We start from the raw sequence: 21,280 nt of genomic DNA, 5'->3' as shown, positions 1-21,280 counted from the left end.
TGGCAATTGGTTTGCCTAAACTAAATATCGTGAGCAAACCTGCATGTCAACGTCAATGTCAATCAACGACATTATGTCAAGCACAGACCGTTGATACCAACGCTCATATAAGGTTGCGTTTAGAATTTTCATTTTTTAAGTAAATTCCTATTAATGTAAATAAATCCTTAATAAGCGTTTCATAACATTTTAATTTAATAAATAACAATATAATTACATACGGAATAAATATTTACAGCTTATTTGTTAATATCATCTAATTATTGGTGAAAGTGAACCATTTTTTCTTAATATTGAAGATAGATCTATGTACCAATTTGTAGATAGATCGTCAAATGACTTTAAAGCAAAATTTCTTTTACAATTATTCTCTTTGAGATCACTTGTATGTAATAAAGATAAAAATAAATAAACTTGGTTAAGATTTTGTAGTCTTTTAAGTAGGGATTTTCTTAACTCCTCGATTTGGCTTTGCCGCCAATATTTTAAGTTTCTACCAATTATAGATACAACATTCTCCCTCATATCCTTTAAGCATGCTTTCTTCTCTGTGATGGCCTGCAAAAATATAAATTGCTATATTGCCGCTTTTAGGTTCGGCTGCAGCGATTCGGTGCCGGTCCACGGGGTCTGTCTGAGTTATTAAACGCAAGCTGTTACTTCCTTATAGTGCAAGTCTGTTTATATATGTATGTACTATATTTACTATATTTATTTATTATCCCTTGGTTACATTAAGAGTGCATAGAAAAAAAGTGTTGCATAGAAAACAGGTAAGCAGCAATCTTTTCCAGGTAACCTCAGCAAGGAAAAAGTCCAAGAAAAAATAAAATTACAAGTAACAATGAAAAATAATACAATTACAAAGTTAAAATCAGAATTTAGCATATTTTGGTAGTTTTTAAACTGTAAATGTACTTAATTTTATTGAGACCTTTTTTTTGTTCTTAGTTTAAAAACTTATTATTATTAAACAACAACTGCAACCTTTTAAAATCTATCCCTTTCGGTCAAATTATATATACACTGTCATGAAAAGAGACGGGTAAGTATCGTTATTACGACGACGACGATATTTTTTTTAAATTGATAAATAGTTACCTTATACACTAAAAACTATTTTGTCCTAAACAATTAGTTATCTGATGATTTGATCAATATATTATATCTTAATTATCTTAAGATAACGGTAAAATTTTCATGGAAATATATGTAAATTTTAATCCTCTCTTGATCAGATATAATAGTGATCGCGATTAGGTAATTGAAGTAATATTAATCTTATGCGTACACATTAAACAACTTATCTAATATCTGGCTACCGTCATGGTCGCCCTTCAACTGTAAAGATATAACACACATCTAACAAATTAATTTCCAAATACTACCTACGGTTGCTTATTATTTAATCATAATTGTTTTTGAAGCTAAACCGAGTTGCGTTAGGAACGGTAATAATAATACAAACCCGAATTCGTGCGCACAAAGCGAGACGCACACGTAAATGCAACGGAGTAGGAAGCGCACGTAAAGACAAAGCCACAAGTCCACTTGATGAGATTCGCGCGTCGCGTGGATAGGCGCGGCTGTCCTCGCCGTTACTGAAAAGATTTAGCATCATCAAACTTAGCTACTATTGTTTTAACCTAGCGTTTTTGTAAAAAAATAGCTTTCCGCCTTTTCGACTAAGCCATAGTTGGTAAAAAATTAAATTGTATTAAAATTACCAACTCAATTGAAAAAACCTGATTAACTATATAATCATACCGATGTGGTGAAAAGACTAGAATTGTTGGATATGCGCTGGGTGTGTAATGCCACGGTAAGTCATGCCTTAACGCATCTATGCGCGCCGCTTGAGTCCGCACCCCGCATTCGTTCAAAAGACGAGCCGCTTCAGAAAGCGCTCTTGTTGTATGACCACTACAGGCCCCTCCGCAAACCGCCACTAGTGTCAGCTAGAAATAATAATTTAATATATTTCAGTAAGTTTACACTATACATAACCGAGTAGTATGCACAACAAATATAATAAATTCACATGCTAATCTTTTCAAGTGTCTTCAAATTCGTTATCATTCTTACGTAACTAAAAACGAAGGAAACAAGCAAAGTTAAACGCTTACCACTCCAGGCATTCGAATAGTCCTTCTAAAAGTCCTTGTTGTTAGATTAATAATATCGAAATCTTTTTCTTTAGGTGCAGAGCCGTTTGAGCCAAAATAGTGCGTATGCGCGGCATCCTCAACGTGCGTGCGCAGCGTACGCTTCAGTTGTTTCTGAGTGAAGTTAGCTATGAAATCTCGCACGGACTTCGCGTTGTACTCTCCCGACAATACATATTGGGTCTCGTGCTATGAAAATGCTAAACTATAAATCTTACACGTCCGAACAAATTCAACCCTTTACAATAGTTTTGTAATGTATTCGTATACGTCAATACGATGTCAATTTATTATTACAATGTCAGCATGCACAGCCAGGGTTCGAATTCACGACTTTAGGGATGAGAGTAGCCACTAGGCCAGTGTTTCACAGCACACACGGCCTTTGTTAAAGGGGGCTATTAGAACATTTATTAAAATTATTTCGAATTTCAGTTTTTTATCAACGCTTAAAAATATATTTACTGTCTTTCGTTAAAAATGTTTTAGGAATTTCTTTAAAATTATGTATAATATAGAGGGGCCATTTTAGAAAGGCGAAGGTGGTTCACGGAACAAAAATGTTTCGGAAACACTGCACTAGGCTATCAATTCTATGCTCCAAGTAAACTATAATCATTTAAATAAATGCACAATAAAATAAATATAATATTAAAATATCTTCAGAAGTAACTGTTACAAAACTAGTAAATGTTATAGAAAGATTTTGGACAAGCCGCTATATATGATTTCTTATAGAAAATTTAAACAGGAAAATTCAATCGCTGTGATAATAATTGTAAAACCTACTAGATACCTTGCTATCTAATATGACAACTGAAGTCATATCTTTCTTATTCTTCAAGTCAATGCCGAGAGCTTCAGCAAAGTGATAGTTCCTCAAACTGTCCACTGCTAGAATGTTCATAGTGAGGTTTGTTTGACACGCCAAGCCGTGTATGTGAGTGATATTTCCATCCACCTTTCCCGGGGTCACTGCTCGGTATAGTTTATTTGCGAATCGCAATACGTTACATGCATGCTTTACGTTCTCTTGTACTAAATTTTCAGGTGATAGAGGATCGTCTTCCGAAGGAAGGATTGTCATCTCGATTCTATAAAGTTTTTTCAACACATATTAATATCCGATTACATACGAATTATTTCATATAGCTCATGCTTACGTCAATGTAAATCATCTAGAATAAAAGAAGCAGACGGAAATTCGTAGTCGAACTAAACTTAAAATTTCCATGAAGTTAAATTAAAACCACATACATAAAACAAAAAATACAAATCACAAATAAAATCCATTGTCCTAATCATTGGAAGATCTATTCCGTGGCTTATGAGGAGACGGAACTTAACGCCGGTTTGTTGTCATCCTCGAAAAAAAGTCAAAACAATAATTATAAATGCAGCAAATACAATGCAAAATATTTTGACTACTTCGATAGTTAAGTAGTAAGTTACCAATAACCCCGTATATGATAATTCTGAATACCTCAGTAGATATTCAGTACACTACAACTCTACAACCTGACCAGCACACAAGGAGAAAGGCAAGAACCTCGGGCTAGTTTTTTTTCTTTTTTGATGGTTTTAAGTTATTTGCAATGCTTATATTAGTTAAATTAAATTAAATAACTGGAGCAAATTATTTTTAATTCCAAGCTTCCTTATCTTCTAGGTATTCCGATATTTTATAATTAGCTTTCCTACAGAGCTTCTTTTTTATAATTTTCTTAAATTTATTATTTGACAAGTTTACGAGATCAATTGGTCGTTTATTATAGGAGCGCACAGTTTGACCTATGAATGATTTATTAACTTTATGGAGCCTAGCCTACTCAATAATTCATCAATTAAAAGTTCAATTGCTTTTATAATGCTTTCAATACTAACATTAACTTTAAGAATTTCTGACGAGTCAACAAAGCTTTCCAAATACATTCACTAAATATTCTAGAACAAAATAATCTTAGACAATTAAAAATAAATGAAACATGCTAAAACAATTTAGCCTTACTTACTCCTCCTGTTCTTCTTCGAAGTGCTCCTCAAACCTCAAACACTGCTCATAATTTTCATAATTGTTCTCAGCGGTTAATGACTCCAATCCACAGGCTTGTATGAAATCATTTGGCATTAACTCATTAGCACTTCCTATTATCTTCGAAACCGCCAAACCTTGCTTTATCATATTAATAGCACTGTTTTTCCGATTCTTCTCGGTCACATTGTTCCAAGGATACTTATTGTTGTGCGAAACTACTTTCTTGTATTTTGAATGTAACTTTTTTGTCGGTTTAAATTTGTGTTCTTGACAGAATTTTAGGAAATTCTTCTGCTGATATAGGAGTCTTTGAATCTGTTGCAATTTCATCAGTGCCATTGTCCATTGGTTTGTTTCGTTGTTTTTGCAATTGTAATATTCCATGGCTACTTCCCGCATCTAACGGGAAATTATTTATTAGACGCAAAGGAAAGTGTGGTTTAAGGAAATTGTCTTTAGTGGTATTTTGATGACATAGAAGCAATATTTTATATATAACATTTCCCGATATGTTCTATTATAAAATTATTATTATTCGAGTTCCGACGAGTCTAGAGTTTGTATTGTTTTTCTTTTGCATTGTTTTTTAATAGACAATTCCACGATCACGTGGAACAAAGATTCTACCATATGGGCTATAGACACCAAACAAGCATTTGTTTTATTGAAATATTTCCTAGCGCGTTCGGTTGTGCTTGAAAATATATTGATAATTAACGTTATTAACCTCGGTAGGGACACCACATATCATAATTACTTGAATTAGAAAATTAATGCCATCAAAAACATATCTTATAAAGTCTCGCAACTCAGTTCTTCAGCCGTGAAAACTTGTAATACCAAGTCGGTCTTACTACCCTACTTAAGAGACAGAAGGTAAGTTATTACTGATTGTTAATTAGCTAATCTAATAACATCATATAGTGACCATATCAATATTAAAAAAGCTTTTATGTTTTAAAAAAATCACTCATTCCTAGATAATTTAATCAAATGGGGAGACTACCACGCACCACGGGAATTATAGTGAGTGCATAAATTTCATTGGTTATTTTCCCTTTATCAAATTTTCTCAGTTCTGACAGTAAGTTAGTAAGAAAATAAAAAATCTTACCAATGCATATGAAGGTAACTGTTCGTAGAGTGGATTCATAGGCGTAAACAATATCAACATTGGACTGCCATCAGCGAATCGTTCGAAGTTGAAACCTTTTTTCCACATTGGAATAATTCTGGAGACCGGTTGCACGAAATTTTCCAATATCCATGGAACAAGGGATGACTCGTTCCAGGCTTGATTTTCACCATCAGGTGTGTAGTCCTAAAACGAGAAAGAAGTTGTTAATTCAAGCTATAATTTCCTTTATTTTTTTTGTATCAAATAAAAAGTAGTATCAGGTAAAAGTCTCTTTCTCTAGTCTAGTTCTCTTTCTTCTTTAATACCACTGCGGAGGAAGGATGGTGTACCGTTTCACGAACCTAAAGGAAGGATCTTCGACCTGTCTAACCAATGAATGGACCGAAGGACCCTAAGCTTAGGTTGAGAAGTTGTACATATCCTTAGCGGCCGGAATAACTTCATTATAGCGTTTAAGGGTATGACGTCATCAGTGATTTTAGCCGCAGCAAGGTCACTACACCCTGCTAACTATATATAGGACGAATACGACAAATTTCGTATGATAGATACGTATTTCTATTTAATTTGCATCTACAACTGGATTCTGTTATCTAAACACTATTTTTCTATATACCAGTTATTATATATTGTTATGTTATCTACCAGAATGATAATCATAATTTATCCAATGGAAGTCTCATAAGCCAATAAAGAAGTAGCCCTGCATCTATTTCATTGATATTTAAACGCTAGTAATCTTAATAACCAGCTTAATATTTACCAGGAATCGAACCTACGAACTACGAGATACACACGGTGTTTGCTGGAATGAATATTCTTAATTTAACCAGTAAAATAAATTATACCTTAGTGTCATTCCATAGCATAAACCTAGCATTTGGAACACTATCAATTCCTAGATCCACAGCTAGTTCTGTAGAAGTGACAACCGCAAAGCATACTTCACCGATTGTGTCAAACTCTTTAGTTTTTATTGCTGTATTATACCAAATGTTATAATATTTCGATGTGTATGAAACAGGTGTATAACCAACAGCCACAGCCTAAAAAAGAAAATTAATGTTAAAAATGAAATAATTTATTTAATAAAATAAAACTAAAATAATCGGTCCAGAACAATACTCCTATAACCTGTAAAAATATATGCAAAATACAATTATTCACAAGTTCGGTATGTGCTACAGATCCTGAGAGAGAGTTGCTGAGGAAATTAGATAAGTGTTTACAACCTCAACTAAAAAAAAACATAGAAGTTAATGATGTACAATATATTACAATATAACTAGGTTGTAACTTAAACTTGGTATGTGGACATTGTTACATAATAAATTGTAACCCGCTAAAGATTTTGCATTACATTGTAGGTATATGTGTCGAGAATTAGTAAAGATAATATACTCACATCACACATGGAAAGCAAATTAACCAAATCTTCTGTAGATGAAACCCTTTCTAATGGTTTCATTATTAATTCTAAAAAGTTCACCATGCTTTCTGCATTTCTTGGCCCTGAAAAATATTCGTAAAAGCATATTAATATCATTTATTCCAAAACTATATTCCATATATGGTATGTGAAATCCTTCTGATTATTAATGTATCAGCTAACAATATAAGGACTGCAGACTGATTTTGTATTTATAATTATAATAATCATAATTTTGTATGTTATCTTTGAATATGCATGTGTATGCAAAACATACCTTTATATAATATGCCCCTTGACGTTACAGTGTACACCATTAATATTGGCCATGATGGAATTTTATTATGCTGCAATCTACACTCACTGCCTGGATTCCAACAGTTTATAGCACTAAAGTGAACCTAAAAGTAATAAGGTTAAGTATTAGAAGTATTACTGGAAATAAGCTATGTGCATTATGGTTTCCCAAAGTATGACAAGTAAAGGCATTTATACATCTTTACTTGTCCATGCTAAAGACATAGAATGCTTAATTTTATATACTCTTATAGACCTAAGATACTGCAGTGCAGTTAGGATATGGAATTCACTTCCCGTCCCTATCCTCTTAGCTCCTTCTCTATCTTCCTTTAAATTTCTTCTGTACAAACATTACCTGTCCACATTGTATCCCTAACTTTCTTACTAACTACTAACCAACGTGAGACTTATCTTAAATTATCATGATTTATGTGTGTTGTTACTTTTTAATGTATCATCTTTTTAGTTTGTTTTTTTGCACTTCTATCCTATCTTATGTAATTTAATACATTTTTTTTTCTTTTCTCACAGTGGTTGCCTGGATGAGATCGCTCGAAAGCAATAAGGCCGCCAGTTGCCCTTCTTTTGATATAACTATGTTCAATTTTATTTTTAACATTGTAATGTAGCAAAGTGTTAATAATAAATACTCTTTAGTCCTGTTTTATAAATTTTGTATTAATACCACTACATTATCCAAAGAGTTGGTTTGGTTTGTGGACTCAGTTTCCACACTTAAACACTCAGTAGGTCTGTTGTACGTTAATTATCCAAAGAGTTTAAAACAGAATAAAAAGAAACTAAAAATAAAGTATCTTACTCTGTCATTTAATACACTAGCTGCTGCTTCAAACTCCCCTCGGACATACTGTGACTCTGCATCCCAAGGAGCATAGTACATTACAAATGATATATCTTCCTTATTAATTAATGCTAAAGCATTACTTAATTGGCCTTTATACCAATCTTTTACTAAATTTGTATTAAAAAATCTCACAGCATGTGGAACTTTAGATGTACTTGCTGGTCTAAAAAAAGGATTTTAAATGTTATGTGGAATAATTAATAAAAGAATAATAATAATGCAATTAACCTTTGATTTATTCAATTGGAATATTGAATGATGTACCAATACCTTCTATATGTATTTATTGATATTCATTATAAAATATGACATGGTATATAATGTTTAGGCATGAACCTCAAGTGACTACATAATTTAAAAAATAAATGTGTCAAAAAACATTTTATTTAGTTATAGTTTTCGATCAAGTTATTTTTGGAAAAATATTTTTTTACATACTTTATATTTGATAAATAACTAGGACAAACTCACATATTATACAAAGCTCCATAGGTAGTAACAGCTATTGCTAAACAAAATATTGTTTCCTTGATAAGCATGTTCAAAGATAAGTTGTTATTGTTTTGTTTTGCCACTGGTGAACTATCACCGGAATCTTGTTCATCGCTAGTAACACTCTGTTCTGTTTCTAATGACGTGCCCCTAGAAATATCCTCAGTGTCCACCGTTGGAAACATTACACGTCATTCGTATAGTTATTCCGAATCACTTATCAATATGCATAGCTACAGAAAAATATTCAAAAGTGTAAATATTCGTCAAAATATCAAATAAGAATCAAAATCGTCTTACAATGTAAAATACTACCGTACAAAGCTCTACATTTGTAAGAAAAATAAAAGGAACTATTTATTTACGTCATTAAAAATTACAGTTCCAATTACATCCTTATTATTTGCAAATGTAAAACACAGATGTAATTTGTAAAAGGTTCTTTCAAATTCAAAAATCCAATTTTTCTGACAATTTCGAATGGTTGAAAGACATATGAAACTGAAGTTTAAGAAATGTCAGTTGTTATATTTTTTAAATAAATTTCATGTACGAGTGTTGTATTAAGTTATTAGACGTAAATTTCAACCGTTAAAATGGAAACCTAATCTGTGCCGAAAGGGAATTGTCGAGGTGGTTATATAAACTATCGGCTGGTCTATTGATTATTATTTTCTACGAGTTGCTTTTTGCTAATGCATAATTGCATATGAGGGTAAAATTATCACAAGTAGTCACTCCTATCGCCTCTTAACAGGAATACGTCTAATTACGAATATATAATTAGTTCGAAGAAACGTCGCGCTGCGTCGATTCCATTACCGCACAGACTTTCAGACTCAAACTCTATACTTTGAATACGCTTTGGTGTCAACTTACGTCTGTTATATTATAACATTAAACCATAGCATTATGACTAAAAGGTCTATGTTACCATAAAATTAAAAAAAAAAACAATCTCGTAGAATCTGTCGTACTGTAATCTATAGTGCGAATGTTGTTTCCTATTTTGCGTTGCATTTTGTGAAAATTATATTATTAAATAAACGAAGTTCGCTCTAATTAGGACTTGTTACCAGTTAGAGATAAGAATTTTCAAACCATTATTTTCTAATTGATTTTCTGTTTGCATTGTACGATCTCAAACAAACTACCAATAATTCAGTGACTAACAAATAGTCATGGATTCTACACAGAAATTAGATCCTAATTCAATGGAATATTGGAAAGAACAGGCATCTAATTTTGAACGGAAGTGAGTACACGATAGATACAATATTGATTAGAATATTGTGATTGAATAAAACATAACTCCTTATTATCTGTATTATTATTTAGAGCTAATGAACTACAACAGGAATTGGATGAGTATACAGAAAATTCTGCTCAACTCGAAAGAGAATTGGAAGCCTCCCTAGTACAAGTAGAAAAACAGAACAGAGATCTGGAACACCAAAACCAAAGGCTTAAAATGGAAATAGAACAACTTAGGGTAAGTAAATAACTGAACATATAATATTGTTCTTGTTGAGTTCAAGGATTTTAATGCAGTTAAGTAGTTGATCATGAAACATTATATAATTAGTGCAATTTTTGTTTCAAACACACTGTTCTGAACCTTATATATAATAGACTAGCGTTTGTGGTGTTTAACATTTAGAGCATTTACACAAATAACATATTTGGTGGTTTTTGTAAGTTGACTAGAATCATAAACAATGAAATAGTTTAATAATTATTTCCCTTTATTTCTTCTTCAGAATAAACTAGATAGAAGTCAACATGAGACAAATGCCTTGGAAAATGAGTTACAAGCATTAAAAAAAGAAAAGGAAAAACAAGCTATTTATGTAAGAGAAATAGAACAAAAAAATGATGATTTAGAAAGAGGACAAAGGTATAATAATTTTAACTAACTTTAGAAAATTGTGGGAATGTGATTTTAGATAATATATAAAAAGATTATTAATATTATATTGCAGTTATTTGTTAATGATTACAGATTTATTGAACATTGTCCTGTTGTTGGTTTTGGAGTTTAAACAGTTAACTATTTAAGTAATAATATGTCATTGATATGTAAAATTAGTAAGTGAACAATTTATGCTTTATAGTTGAAACTTTTCACAGAGTCATATCAGAATCAGTAGCATGTATAGAACAACTCTTAAATCAAGCATATGAACGAAATGCAGTATTGGAAAGTGAGGTGGATGAAATTGAGAATCTCAGAATTAAATTGCAACGTGCAAATGATGAAGCAAGAGGTTGTTTAGTTTTTTAGATGTTGTCGTCTTGTTCGTGATTAACTTGGGTCTGGACCGGGGCCTATTTATTTTTGGCATTCTTTGTTCTAAGTGGTTATTCAAAATGGATTCAAAAGATGATAGAAACTTCTTTAATAGATAAAATTTACATACCTTTAGTTTTTTGTTTCTTTCAGTCTGGTGTATTAATGCATTTAACTGAGCTTAATTCCAAGAAGAATCCAAAGTTTTTTTCAAAGAAACAATAATTGGACAAATTTAGGATTTCATAACATCAATCTCTAGTTACTTAACTGACACAAACATGTTAATTCATTTTTTTATATCTTCATTATTTTTAAACATTTTGTTTGACATTTCTAGATCTTAAACAAGAATTAAAAGTAGTAGAGAAAATACCTACACCAAAGAAAGAAGATAGTGCACCAGAGGTGTGCAATGGCCACACTACTGCCCGAACTCAAGTTGAAATTGAGACACAAACATCAATAGCATCTCCCCAAAGAAGTGAGCTTTTCTCATTTATAAACTTAATGCTAGCAGATTTAGTTCAACATAAATCATGCATATGTAAAAAATATAAAATAATTTACAACATATTGGATACTTCCATGTAAACAACAAACCCCTTACATTCCCATGGCTTTTGTAATCTATCAATCTCTATGTATATCCTCTGTGACTTTAAAATATCGTAGTTCTTGTGAAAGAATTAAATAATATTAATTTAATAGGGGAAATAAATGGAAATGCAATGACTCCATCATCTAGAGTGTCAGCTATAAACCTGGTGGGCGATCTTCTTCGGAAAGTGGGGGTGAGTAGTAGTAAAGCTTTGGCAGTATTTTGCACTCTTATCATTTTAGCAATTTGGGTATTCATTTTTGGAAGGCATAGCGCTATTGGTGTTTGTCTTAGTTAATTTTTACAGTATTTAGTATTATTATTTAAAAATAATATTTTTTATGATTTCAATTTAAATGACTTCACTGTCCTTGTTGAGTTGATACTACTTAATGTGATATTCCAATGTGCTTCAAATTATTTTGTTTTATTTTAAGTATTGTTATTTGTTAATTTGATTTATATTGTGTATTTGTAATATTTTTTATTTATTGTCGTATGCTTTTTATATATAAGTTAATGGTAAATATTTACTTTATTTCCCTTTATTATTTTTTTGTATATTTAAAATAGAAATATGGATATAGATTTACAGTATCTAGAACAACTAGGGGTTATTACGATGGTAACGTAAAGCAAACAGGGTGCTAATTTCACTGCGCCATATTGATTTTTGCGCTTTATTGTCACGTCATTGTTAATAATTATGTATTTCTTATATATCTACTCGATTGTAATTTTATATATGTATTTATTGAACTATGTTACTGTATTTTGAAAACAAAAGTAGCATTTTGAAATGTAAATATTTCCAAATCTTATTTGCAAATCACAAACGAAACGTGATGGTGACCGAATAGCGAAACATTTTTCTTTAGAACCATTAGTTTGTCATGTCTTTAAACTTTCTGATTGTTATGATTGAACATGATTACTTAATACACTAATTAAATAATTACATGTTCAATAAAGTTTTTGTTTATACCACTAATGTAAATATTCCATTTTAAATTTTAGTCTATATGATTAAAATCACTGTTTTTTTTACGAATAATTATTACAAGTATTCGACATGTATACTGTTGCTTTTGTTTTCAGCGTCATGTATTATATAACAGCTTATCCGTAAAACGTGTAACTCGTAGTTTAGCTGAGCTAATTTTAATTTGCATGGTTGTGTACATTGTAGTGCATGGTATTTATTGCTTGCAGCTTGAGAGGTTTCTTTGCCGCGAATGTGGTAAGGTCAAATGCGCGTGTATCACCGAGCAAAGTTCTCCACCTCACGAGTTCGTTGATCAAAAGGAATCAGAAAATTCAATTGATTCAGTTGAATTCCGAAAACCGGAGTTGAAACTGGCCATAGAGACCAGACAAAGGTGCTCTGATCAACCATTTCAAAGGTCCATACAAAACGAGGCGAAGCTACGAAGATCCTTCATAGTGCGGTCCAGAGAGGGACTAGAACATTTCTTGAACTTAAAGAAAGGCCAAGAGAAAGAAAAAACGAATTTACAGTTTTGATAGCTTTATTTTTAGATATGTATTGTACAAATGGTGCTCGTTAGATATTAATTCCGCATAAGAGGGTAGTTGTGAAAATGAATTACCGAAACCTATGTATTTTATTCTTCTAGTTAAACGAACATATGTTAACCTAAAGTATACTATAGTGTAAACCAGGAATTGATTTTTAAATGTATTTTAACTTACTATGTACATCATAATTTCGTGTATTTTGTATTTATATAAGTATTGTAAATGTAGAGTAGACGTTGAGGTGGAGGCTTTGCACCTAACTTCATTACTAATAACATCATTCATATGTAATTTTCTTCATTGTAGGCTTTGGAATCAAAGTTAGCATCGTGTCGTGGTACGGTTAGACCTAAAGAGCATTCGCCAAACTCAGCTTCGGAAGTGAATAAGGACTACAGGTGTGTACTCAAGAACTAAGACTTGCCTATCTCCCGGTTTTTTTTTGTTTTATAGTATCATACTATATATGAAAGCTTTGTACTGTGATCGTAATCACATTTTCTTACTATTATCTGTGATGATAATATAAGTTATTTTCGGCCTACCCACCGTTGACAGCCACGCTTTGCTTTGTGACGTCACGACCATCACAATAAAGGCAAGTCGATATCATACCTAAGGGCAGACAATTTTCGATAGTCTATCGTTCAGATATGTGTAGGAATATTGTATATTTTTTATCGGAGGTTTTATGTAAATAACATAGCACTATGAAATTGTTAGCACTAATAAAGTTTACGATGTGATCGATAGTTCCAATAGTTTTACGGGAAATGGTAGGTTCGGTACAGGTATTTTCAAAATTGAATAACAAATATTAAAAAAAAAATCCATTCATAATAACATCCATCAAATATTGACTTAGGTTACAATTCGTTTCAAAGTAGGATTTTTAAACTTTGGTCATAAGTTATTGCGAGTTTTTAGTAAAATAACTTTTCTATGATTAAAATAAATTTAGAATTTATAAGAAGAGATTGTACTAAAATTAATTTACGAGCATCGACAGTAACCAACCGTTATTCGTAAAATGTATATAGGGACGGAAATTAGTAGATGGTAGTTTCTTTTTTAAATGCAATCATTATAAATGGTTATCTTAATAGATTTACTTTCGTCTTATCAAAAATTCAGAAATGCTCAACGTTCTTGATAATCTTACAGGTTTTTTTTTGTGACTAACATCAGTGAATACTAAATGAATTAACATAATCGTTTTTACATTCCTAATAGCATGGATTAAGTAATTTCTTGCCTTAGACAATATATAACATGTACAAATTACTGCATTCGATACGGCAGCCATTTATATAGAAGTGATCTGAATTCTACTAGGCTTAGTCAAATAATTATATTCTGTTATGTATATCGATTCTTAAGTGCTATTAGTTCTTATTAAAAGTCGGTAACTACTAGTTTCGTGGTTGATTGAAACGTGTTTCTAATGAATTTTACGATGATTTGGATAATTGATGTGGTCAAACATTTTAATTCCTATGTCGAAAATTGTATGTTAATTTTCACTACTGTTAGTTTGTAATAACCCAGTCGAATGCGAATAGTAATTATTAGCATTTATATTCACGTGTGGTGACAACACAATTTATATTTTTGTGCGGAAATAATATCAAAGTATAATAAATAAGTTCTGGCGAATGTGTTTTATTTTATTAAACATATGTATCATCCCTTTTATACTGTTTTTTCGAATTTTGTGGATAATAAAATGCGTAATGTGTGTTAAAACTCGATCGAGTTTCGTATACACTATTACGATACGTTCCTTTTTACGTAGAAAAGGTAAATTTAAATATTTTCAGTAATTTTTTAACCATTCTGTGTATTTTACAATAATAACAATACTTTATATGTCTAAAGGCTGATTTACGTTTGCTACTTTTTAATACCTTTTTAGCATTCTTTTTCCAAGAAATCTAAAAAAACACGCATTTCGCAAATGTGAGTGTGCTATGCTATAAGGCACGCTAAAAAATCTGACTGACCGTCAGATTTTTATCGTTATCTGTGGTTTTAAAAAAGTGCGGTTATTAAAATGGCGTCGCAAGTGAAGTGGACACGGGATCTGACAACTAAATTGTTATCAGAATACGAAAAACATGCCTGCTTATGGGATTCGTGAAGTGAAACTTATAAAAACAAAATTCTTAGAGATAATGCATATGCAGACATTGAAAAAACTAAACATAAATATAAATGATGTGAAACCAACTAAACTAAACTAATTAGAGATTCCATATTTTCTACTTGCGATGCGAGTGCTTTCGTCGCTTTTGAGACAACTTGTGATGAAAATAGCATAGCAAATGTATATCGGCATCTTCATTCACCTCTTTAGCACCTCTTTAGTTTAGCATGCTAAAAAAACCATGCTAATTAGCACGGAATTTATAGCAAATGTAAATCAGCCTTAATACTATGTCTAAATTTATCAAAGTCGATTGAGAAATTATACCAAGTTTGAAATAACATTTTTTTTTATTCAATCAAAATGTCTCCAATAAAATAACTCATTTATATTATATTCATATAATTTGCTTTCCCGTAAACACGCTTGATATAATATTAGTCCATTCCACATCCTTCGGTATTTCAACTGGAGTCTTAAAATAGTTCATGAGCTTTTTCAACGGTTTATTAAAAAGTTTAATTTTTAGCATCAAATGCGACTCGATACTCTCCTGTTCTTCAATATATATTTCTCCTGAAACATGTATTTAAACCAATTCAATTTTCGATGCTTTAGAATAAATACTGGATAAGGAAGATTTATACAATTATTCCAATTATTATTTAGTTAAAAGCAATTCAATTAAAAGAGAATTTTTAATACTGTTTTATAATAGAGGGTGGGAAACGAGCCTCAAAGCCGAGCATGAAATTCAGTCTGTAGCCTTTGAGGCTCTATTTTTAAATAGATCGTATCTCCTAGGGAAGATCTACATCGGGAGTCGATTCCACAGCAAAAGAAAATGCTCAGTGAAGTGGACCGAGGAAGACATGAGCATCATAATCATTATATAAGATTTTAATTACCTGCCAATTTAGGTGAGCGTGTTATCCATAACATAATAACATATAACGGTAGTGTTTGCACGAAGTGGATCAGTCTAGCCAAGACATACTGTGCTAATATTGTTAGCACGCGAAACTATAACGAATAATGTTATACAATTAATGTTTTTTAAATAACGATACATGTTATAATAAAAAATGTATTAACCCTAAAATTAACGAGGAATTAATTGTTTCACTATATATAAGTTAGTGGTAGTAGAAACTGACTTAAATTACGTTATAAGTCCTTTCAGAGATTACCATCTTGGCCTCCTCGATTTCCTTCCTTGTTGGTGTTCATACACGTTACATGGGTCAAACACTAGACCAATTCAAATATAAAAATACTTTCGGAAATTTTAAGCGTGCTATTCTCAATCTGTGATCGTTCAAAGCGCGGGTAGAGCACCAATCGAATTCACTTTCTAGGCACGTAGACAATAGTTCGTTCGTTATAAGAAAAAAATATTGTGAGGATACCGGCATGATGTAGATGCAAATTGACAGACTAAGAATACTTACTTGCCTTTAAAATAAATTAAACAGTTACAGTGGGACCAGACCACTCTTTGATAAACTTTGAAAAAGACAAAATAATATTTTTTTTTGTAACTAACGAACGGCTTCGTTTGCCCCTTCAGGAGCGTTCAAGTATTACGTAACGAATTTGGGGGTCCTCCTGTAAAACGTTACGATGCGGTGCGGGGATTGAATTACGCGCTTTTGTTAATATTATTTTCCACTTTCCAGCACTTTACACCACATAATGGTAAGATTTAGGTATAAAGAGTCATTGGAGTTGGCCACGTCACGTTTTACTATTGGATACAGAAACTTTACGGCGCGTTTCATTTTTAGATATTTGATTTTATCGCAGATAGACATATGACGAGGCATATATATAAAGCTAGCCTAGATATGGTGTTTTTTGTAGGCATTATCAAGCTTTACAACATTTCTCTAGAACTCAATCATATCTCATGGTGAAAGCAACTTTCGTAAAAAACGTTTTCTTTCGGCCGATTATTCTCCGATGTCTGCAAATCCGATTATCTTGAGAAAGTATTTTTTTAATGTTTATCTTATAGGTTATAACAATAAACAGCTTTCTATTGGTAAAATAATTTTCTAAATCAGAGTAGATCTAGAGATTACTACAACGATTTTTGTTAGCGACTTGATATAATATCACAATATGACGTGTCTATTGGTGAAATGCCTATTTACTTACCATTGTAAAAACTATGTAGTACATAAGCGTTGTAGGTAGCAATAGTAATAATATAGTAAATGCTACGGTTCCCACAAATAGCTCCTGATTCGTGTATTCACATGAATCTATGCAATTTCTTAATGGATTGTACTTTCGTCCAACAAATAACCGAAGCATAGCAGTGAGGCCTGATATTTGTATGTTGAATAGTCTGAAAATAAATAAATTTTATAAACCTATTTTTATACGCTTCTATGAGAAATCTAATAAACACTTAAAACTAAGTTTTGCCACTGAGCAGTGTTGGCCTGGCTGCAGCGTTTCTTCTCTCATCCCTGAGGTCGTGGGTTCGAATGACCGCTATGCACCAATGGACCTTCTGTCTATGACGCTCATTTAATCCTCGCTCATAGAGTGACGGAAATTGTGAGGAAGCATGCCTTAAAAGTCGAGGGCGTGTGTCAGGCATAGAAGGCTGATCAACTACTTGCCTATTAAGAAAATAATCACGAAAAATGAATACAGAGACACAGACACAATCGGACAGGAGCCTCACCTGATCTTAAATGATAACCCCTAACTTACACTCCCGGAAGTGGAAGTGTACTGCATGAAGGACCCTAATAAGTCGAAGATTGGTTCGAAACCACCAGCACATCTTAGAACCCAAAATTGACTTGCCTATCAAAAAATTATCATTGAAACACAAAAATCTGAGGCCAAGACCAATGATTGTAGTTTCATTTTTGGTTTATTTACCTTGCTGCATAAACATAAATGCAATATGAATGAAATGTTGTTACACACAACATATCTGATATAATAGCAGCTTGGAACGTCAGTCCAAAGTAACCCAAGTATTGATAAATATGCAATATTAAATCCAATCGTTCACTTGATACATCTGCAATTTCATTACGCTTCATGATATAAACTTAACTCTCAGTATTCAACTTATACTAAGTGGCAATGAACATTTTTAGAATTGGCCAGATGGCAATGAAAACATTTGAATTTCGAATATAGAACTCTTTGATTATGTAATGCAATGTTATCAAGTTATATTGTAGCAACAATTTAAAAATATTTGAAACGAGAAGTTTTTTGGTTGTTCACAGTGGTTCCAGTGAATGCTATTAGCATTGTATAGAGAGGAGAGACAACTTCGAAAAGTCAATAAAAGTACCTAATGGCAACTTCTACATTAGTTTTTTAAAATATTTGTAGCTTATAAAAGGCACACATTTTTTTTTAGTTTTAGGGTAAATTAAGACTTTGATTTGAGATGTAAATTGGAGATTTCATCATATTTTTTAACTGAGTCTGGATATTACTTCTTTATATTTATAACTTCCGAAAAATAAATTCTCGAGTAAGCGGTACGAAATTTAATTTGTAATTCCTAACCAAAGAGGAGATATTTGAGGACAAAGTGGCCAGTACGACAAAATGTCAATTTCATATGTAAGGACCTAATATATTATATTTGTTTTTTTCTTATTAACATTAATTTTTCATTACTAACATAACATTTATAAACAACCGTGCAGGCCAAGAAAGGAAAAAAAAACATTTATAAACATAGCATAATCATACCATACTGTAAACATATTTTAAATTGAAATATTGACAATGGTTCTCTTTTATGTTCCAACACTTCAATATTACAGTGAAATGCTTTATTAATATCATAAAACTACTCACCCAAAAACAACCACCATAACTCTACATGGTATGAGAAATATTTACCCAGCATTTTATTAAATGCATTATTCAACTTTAAGCCTGCTGGAGCTCCCATTAGCCATTTTAGTAGTGAATACATAGAGTTTACCAATTTCTGTAAAACTTAATTATATCATTATTTATTACCTATATTAGACATAATGATACTTAAAGTGAAACCTAACTTGAAGTACTACTATCATTTATTAACTTGAAGATATACTATTTGATTTACACCTAATACAACTACATTCCAACTAATATTATTTTTAAGAATAGGTAATGCCAATTTTTAATAGTTATTGTATCTATATCTTATAATTTAAGGAAAATTTTGCTGAGATTATACTGCTGTATTTACATTCTTGTTATAATTAAATTAATAACACTATAAATTAAAGGTAAAACCGCCTACCTCTAAAATTCCAAGTAAGAGTACACCAATTTCTTTCCTATCATAAAATAATATTTCCAAGATGTAATAACCCAAAATTATATCAATTACTAATGCTAGAATATAATTTCCTTGTTTTATTGATATCTGTAATTTAGAAATGTATGTTACAATTTGTGCATTAGTGTTATATATACTCACAGCTTGGCTAGATTATGTGTGGTGGTTTAGACATCAAATGACTTGTTGGAGAATTCTAAAAACTAGGTATTTTTGTGCAAGCTTTTAATGGTCTACATTACACACAATAACATATACAGTTATTTACAGCTAATGTAAAAAACCATTTTAATAAGAATTAACTGGCAATTATTTCATAAAATAATATATACACTTACTTTTTCCTTTTTTCTCAATGTATTTATTAACCAATTTAATAAATTAATACAGTTAAAAATATGTTGAATAAACATTGAAGAAGAAAACATATTTGGTATTTTAAATTTAGGTACATACTCAGCAATATTTTGAGGTTGATTGCTTTTTTTATCAACTAATTCTCTTACATACATAAGTTCTTTGCACGATATATCTAATGTTTCTGAATTAACAACTTTGTTAATATCATAACATATAAAAATAAACTTGCAATCTTTAATTACTTTACCATTTAAGACTAATTCAGTGACCCTAGGATTAACAGAATCATATAAACAAATCTTATTTTTAATGTTTTTGTTAATTAATTGTGATGGTTCATTACTGAAATAGCCAAAGATAGTGGTGTCATCATCAACTGATATTTTCTCATCTAGATTGTGCTGCAATTCACAACTCTCTGTGAAATAAATATTAGAATGGCACTTGTCGTCTTGGGTAATATAACCTTTTAATAATGTTTCCTTGCCTTTCTGAGGCAAGTTAGGAATAAGAACTTTAAAATATTCCATTTTTGAAGGAAACAATGTTTGTAAACAATTCAACAACCTCAAACGAGTATCAATGATTTATTGAACCTTCTCTAGGCCTTAAAATATTCTTCTGTTTAAAATATATTAAATCAGTGTTACATTTCATATCAGGTATTTGGAAAACAATTTATATTGACATATTAATTATTATCTTTATAAAATATTCTCAAATAAGGATTCGAGAAGATTGAATACTCGCATCTCACGCGTGATCAGTGATGACTGACGAATGACTACTGGTCACTGACGACAGGCACATCTTGGCGCACATTGTTGACATCTTGTCTTATAATGTAACCAAATAAAGTGGTCATAGTTACTGACTTTACGAGGGAGTTACTATTAACAAAAGTTGTAGAAACCATGAAATTTAAATTTATGTCAAATATTTCTTCTACGATATAGTTAGTTTTTTCGTTCACATTTTACAGAAGTCAAGTCGTAGAGTAGAGCAGCTAGGTATTTACTTTTTAAGTGATTTCCATGGCCAAGTTCTATGTCAATCTATGGTATCGTATGGCTTAAAATTAGAAATAAAGTATAGGACAAAAATATTTACAACATATGCAGAAAATGCATGGAAATCACATTCATGTTATCAGTACCTAAAGCATACTGAGGAGACTGAAACAGATGCAAACTCAAACGCACGCAAATGACAAACTCTTCTAATTCTTGCTGAGTGGTGTTAAATGTGTGTGGCTAGACCACAAAGTTTACGTTAGTGTTAAACTTTAGTCACGTTCTCTTAATTTGTTCATTCTCAGTTATTGTCAGATAGTAGATCCTGTAATTCTTACAATGCCAGCATACACACATCATCTTTTTGTCAAATCATAGTTTTTCAGCTACGTCTTAACTACTCATATGACATAACGAAAAATCAAATAAAAATCAGGTTGTAGTCGGAAGACATATTACTATTTCTTTCTTTTTTTAATGTAATCTTTTTATTCATCAAAACTCAGTCGGAAATAATATCGGATATTACATAATATATAAAAACTCTTTTCCCCAACTATTGGAAAATATGCGTTTATTATAAATT

At 31.4% G+C, this 21,280-nt stretch overlaps 3 protein-coding genes across 7 annotated transcripts; 1 reads left to right on the top strand and 2 right to left on the bottom strand.

Moving 5' to 3' along the window:
• Positions 1–171: 171 nt before the first annotated feature.
• Positions 172–8,886, bottom strand: LOC123715249 (thioredoxin domain-containing protein 11). Of its 3 annotated transcripts, none has more exons than XM_045670188.1 (13): positions 8,740–8,886; positions 8,404–8,657; positions 7,888–8,095; positions 7,045–7,168; positions 6,744–6,850; positions 6,187–6,384; positions 5,315–5,521; positions 4,178–4,599; positions 2,962–3,259; positions 2,127–2,354; positions 1,768–1,958; positions 1,469–1,601; positions 172–558 (listed from the first exon to the last, which is right to left on the bottom strand). In XM_045670188.1, the coding sequence occupies exons 2-13, from the start codon at positions 8,607–8,609 to the stop codon at positions 253–255; spliced, it is 2,628 nt and encodes an 875-aa protein (XP_045526144.1). In that variant the 5' UTR covers positions 8,610–8,657; positions 8,740–8,886; the 3' UTR covers positions 172–252. The 3 variants fall into 3 exon arrangements, with proteins under 3 accessions (XP_045526144.1, XP_045526146.1, XP_045526145.1); XM_045670190.1 differs by having other exon boundaries at positions 8,745–8,865; XM_045670189.1 differs by lacking the exon at positions 8,740–8,886 and having other exon boundaries at positions 8,404–8,733.
• Positions 8,887–9,378: 492 nt separating this feature from the next.
• Positions 9,379–14,525, top strand: LOC123715372 (nuclear distribution protein nudE homolog 1). Of its 2 annotated transcripts, none has more exons than XM_045670357.1 (7): positions 9,379–9,679; positions 9,763–9,916; positions 10,185–10,321; positions 10,555–10,691; positions 11,055–11,198; positions 11,426–11,508; positions 12,528–14,525. In XM_045670357.1, the coding sequence occupies exons 1-7, from the start codon at positions 9,606–9,608 to the stop codon at positions 12,837–12,839; spliced, it is 1,041 nt and encodes a 346-aa protein (XP_045526313.1). In that variant the 5' UTR covers positions 9,379–9,605; the 3' UTR covers positions 12,840–14,525. The 2 variants fall into 2 exon arrangements, with proteins under 2 accessions (XP_045526313.1, XP_045526314.1); XM_045670358.1 differs by having other exon boundaries at positions 9,383–9,679; positions 13,161–14,524.
• A 762-nt stretch (positions 14,526–15,287) lies between these two features.
• Positions 15,288–20,674, bottom strand: LOC123715726 (phosphatidylinositol N-acetylglucosaminyltransferase subunit Q). 2 transcript variants are annotated; one of them, XM_045670973.1, is made up of 7 exons: positions 19,660–20,674; positions 19,283–19,408; positions 18,847–18,982; positions 17,902–18,046; positions 17,161–17,353; positions 15,909–16,023; positions 15,288–15,576 (listed from the first exon to the last, which is right to left on the bottom strand). In XM_045670973.1, exons 1-7 carry the CDS (start codon positions 20,209–20,211, stop codon positions 15,398–15,400), a joined length of 1,446 nt encoding a protein of 481 aa, XP_045526929.1. In that variant the 5' UTR covers positions 20,212–20,674; the 3' UTR covers positions 15,288–15,397. The 2 variants fall into 2 exon arrangements, with proteins under 2 accessions (XP_045526929.1, XP_045526930.1); XM_045670974.1 differs by having other exon boundaries at positions 15,290–15,576; positions 19,929–20,673.
• Positions 20,675–21,280: the final 606 nt, after the last annotated feature.

The sequence above is a fragment of the Pieris brassicae genome, chromosome 10 (genome assembly GCF_905147105.1).
Source record: "Pieris brassicae chromosome 10, ilPieBrab1.1, whole genome shotgun sequence".
NCBI classification, from domain to species: Eukaryota; Metazoa; Arthropoda; class Insecta; order Lepidoptera; family Pieridae; genus Pieris; species Pieris brassicae.
Note: the sequence above shows the minus strand (reverse complement) of the source record. Positions and strands in the feature narration are given on the sequence as shown.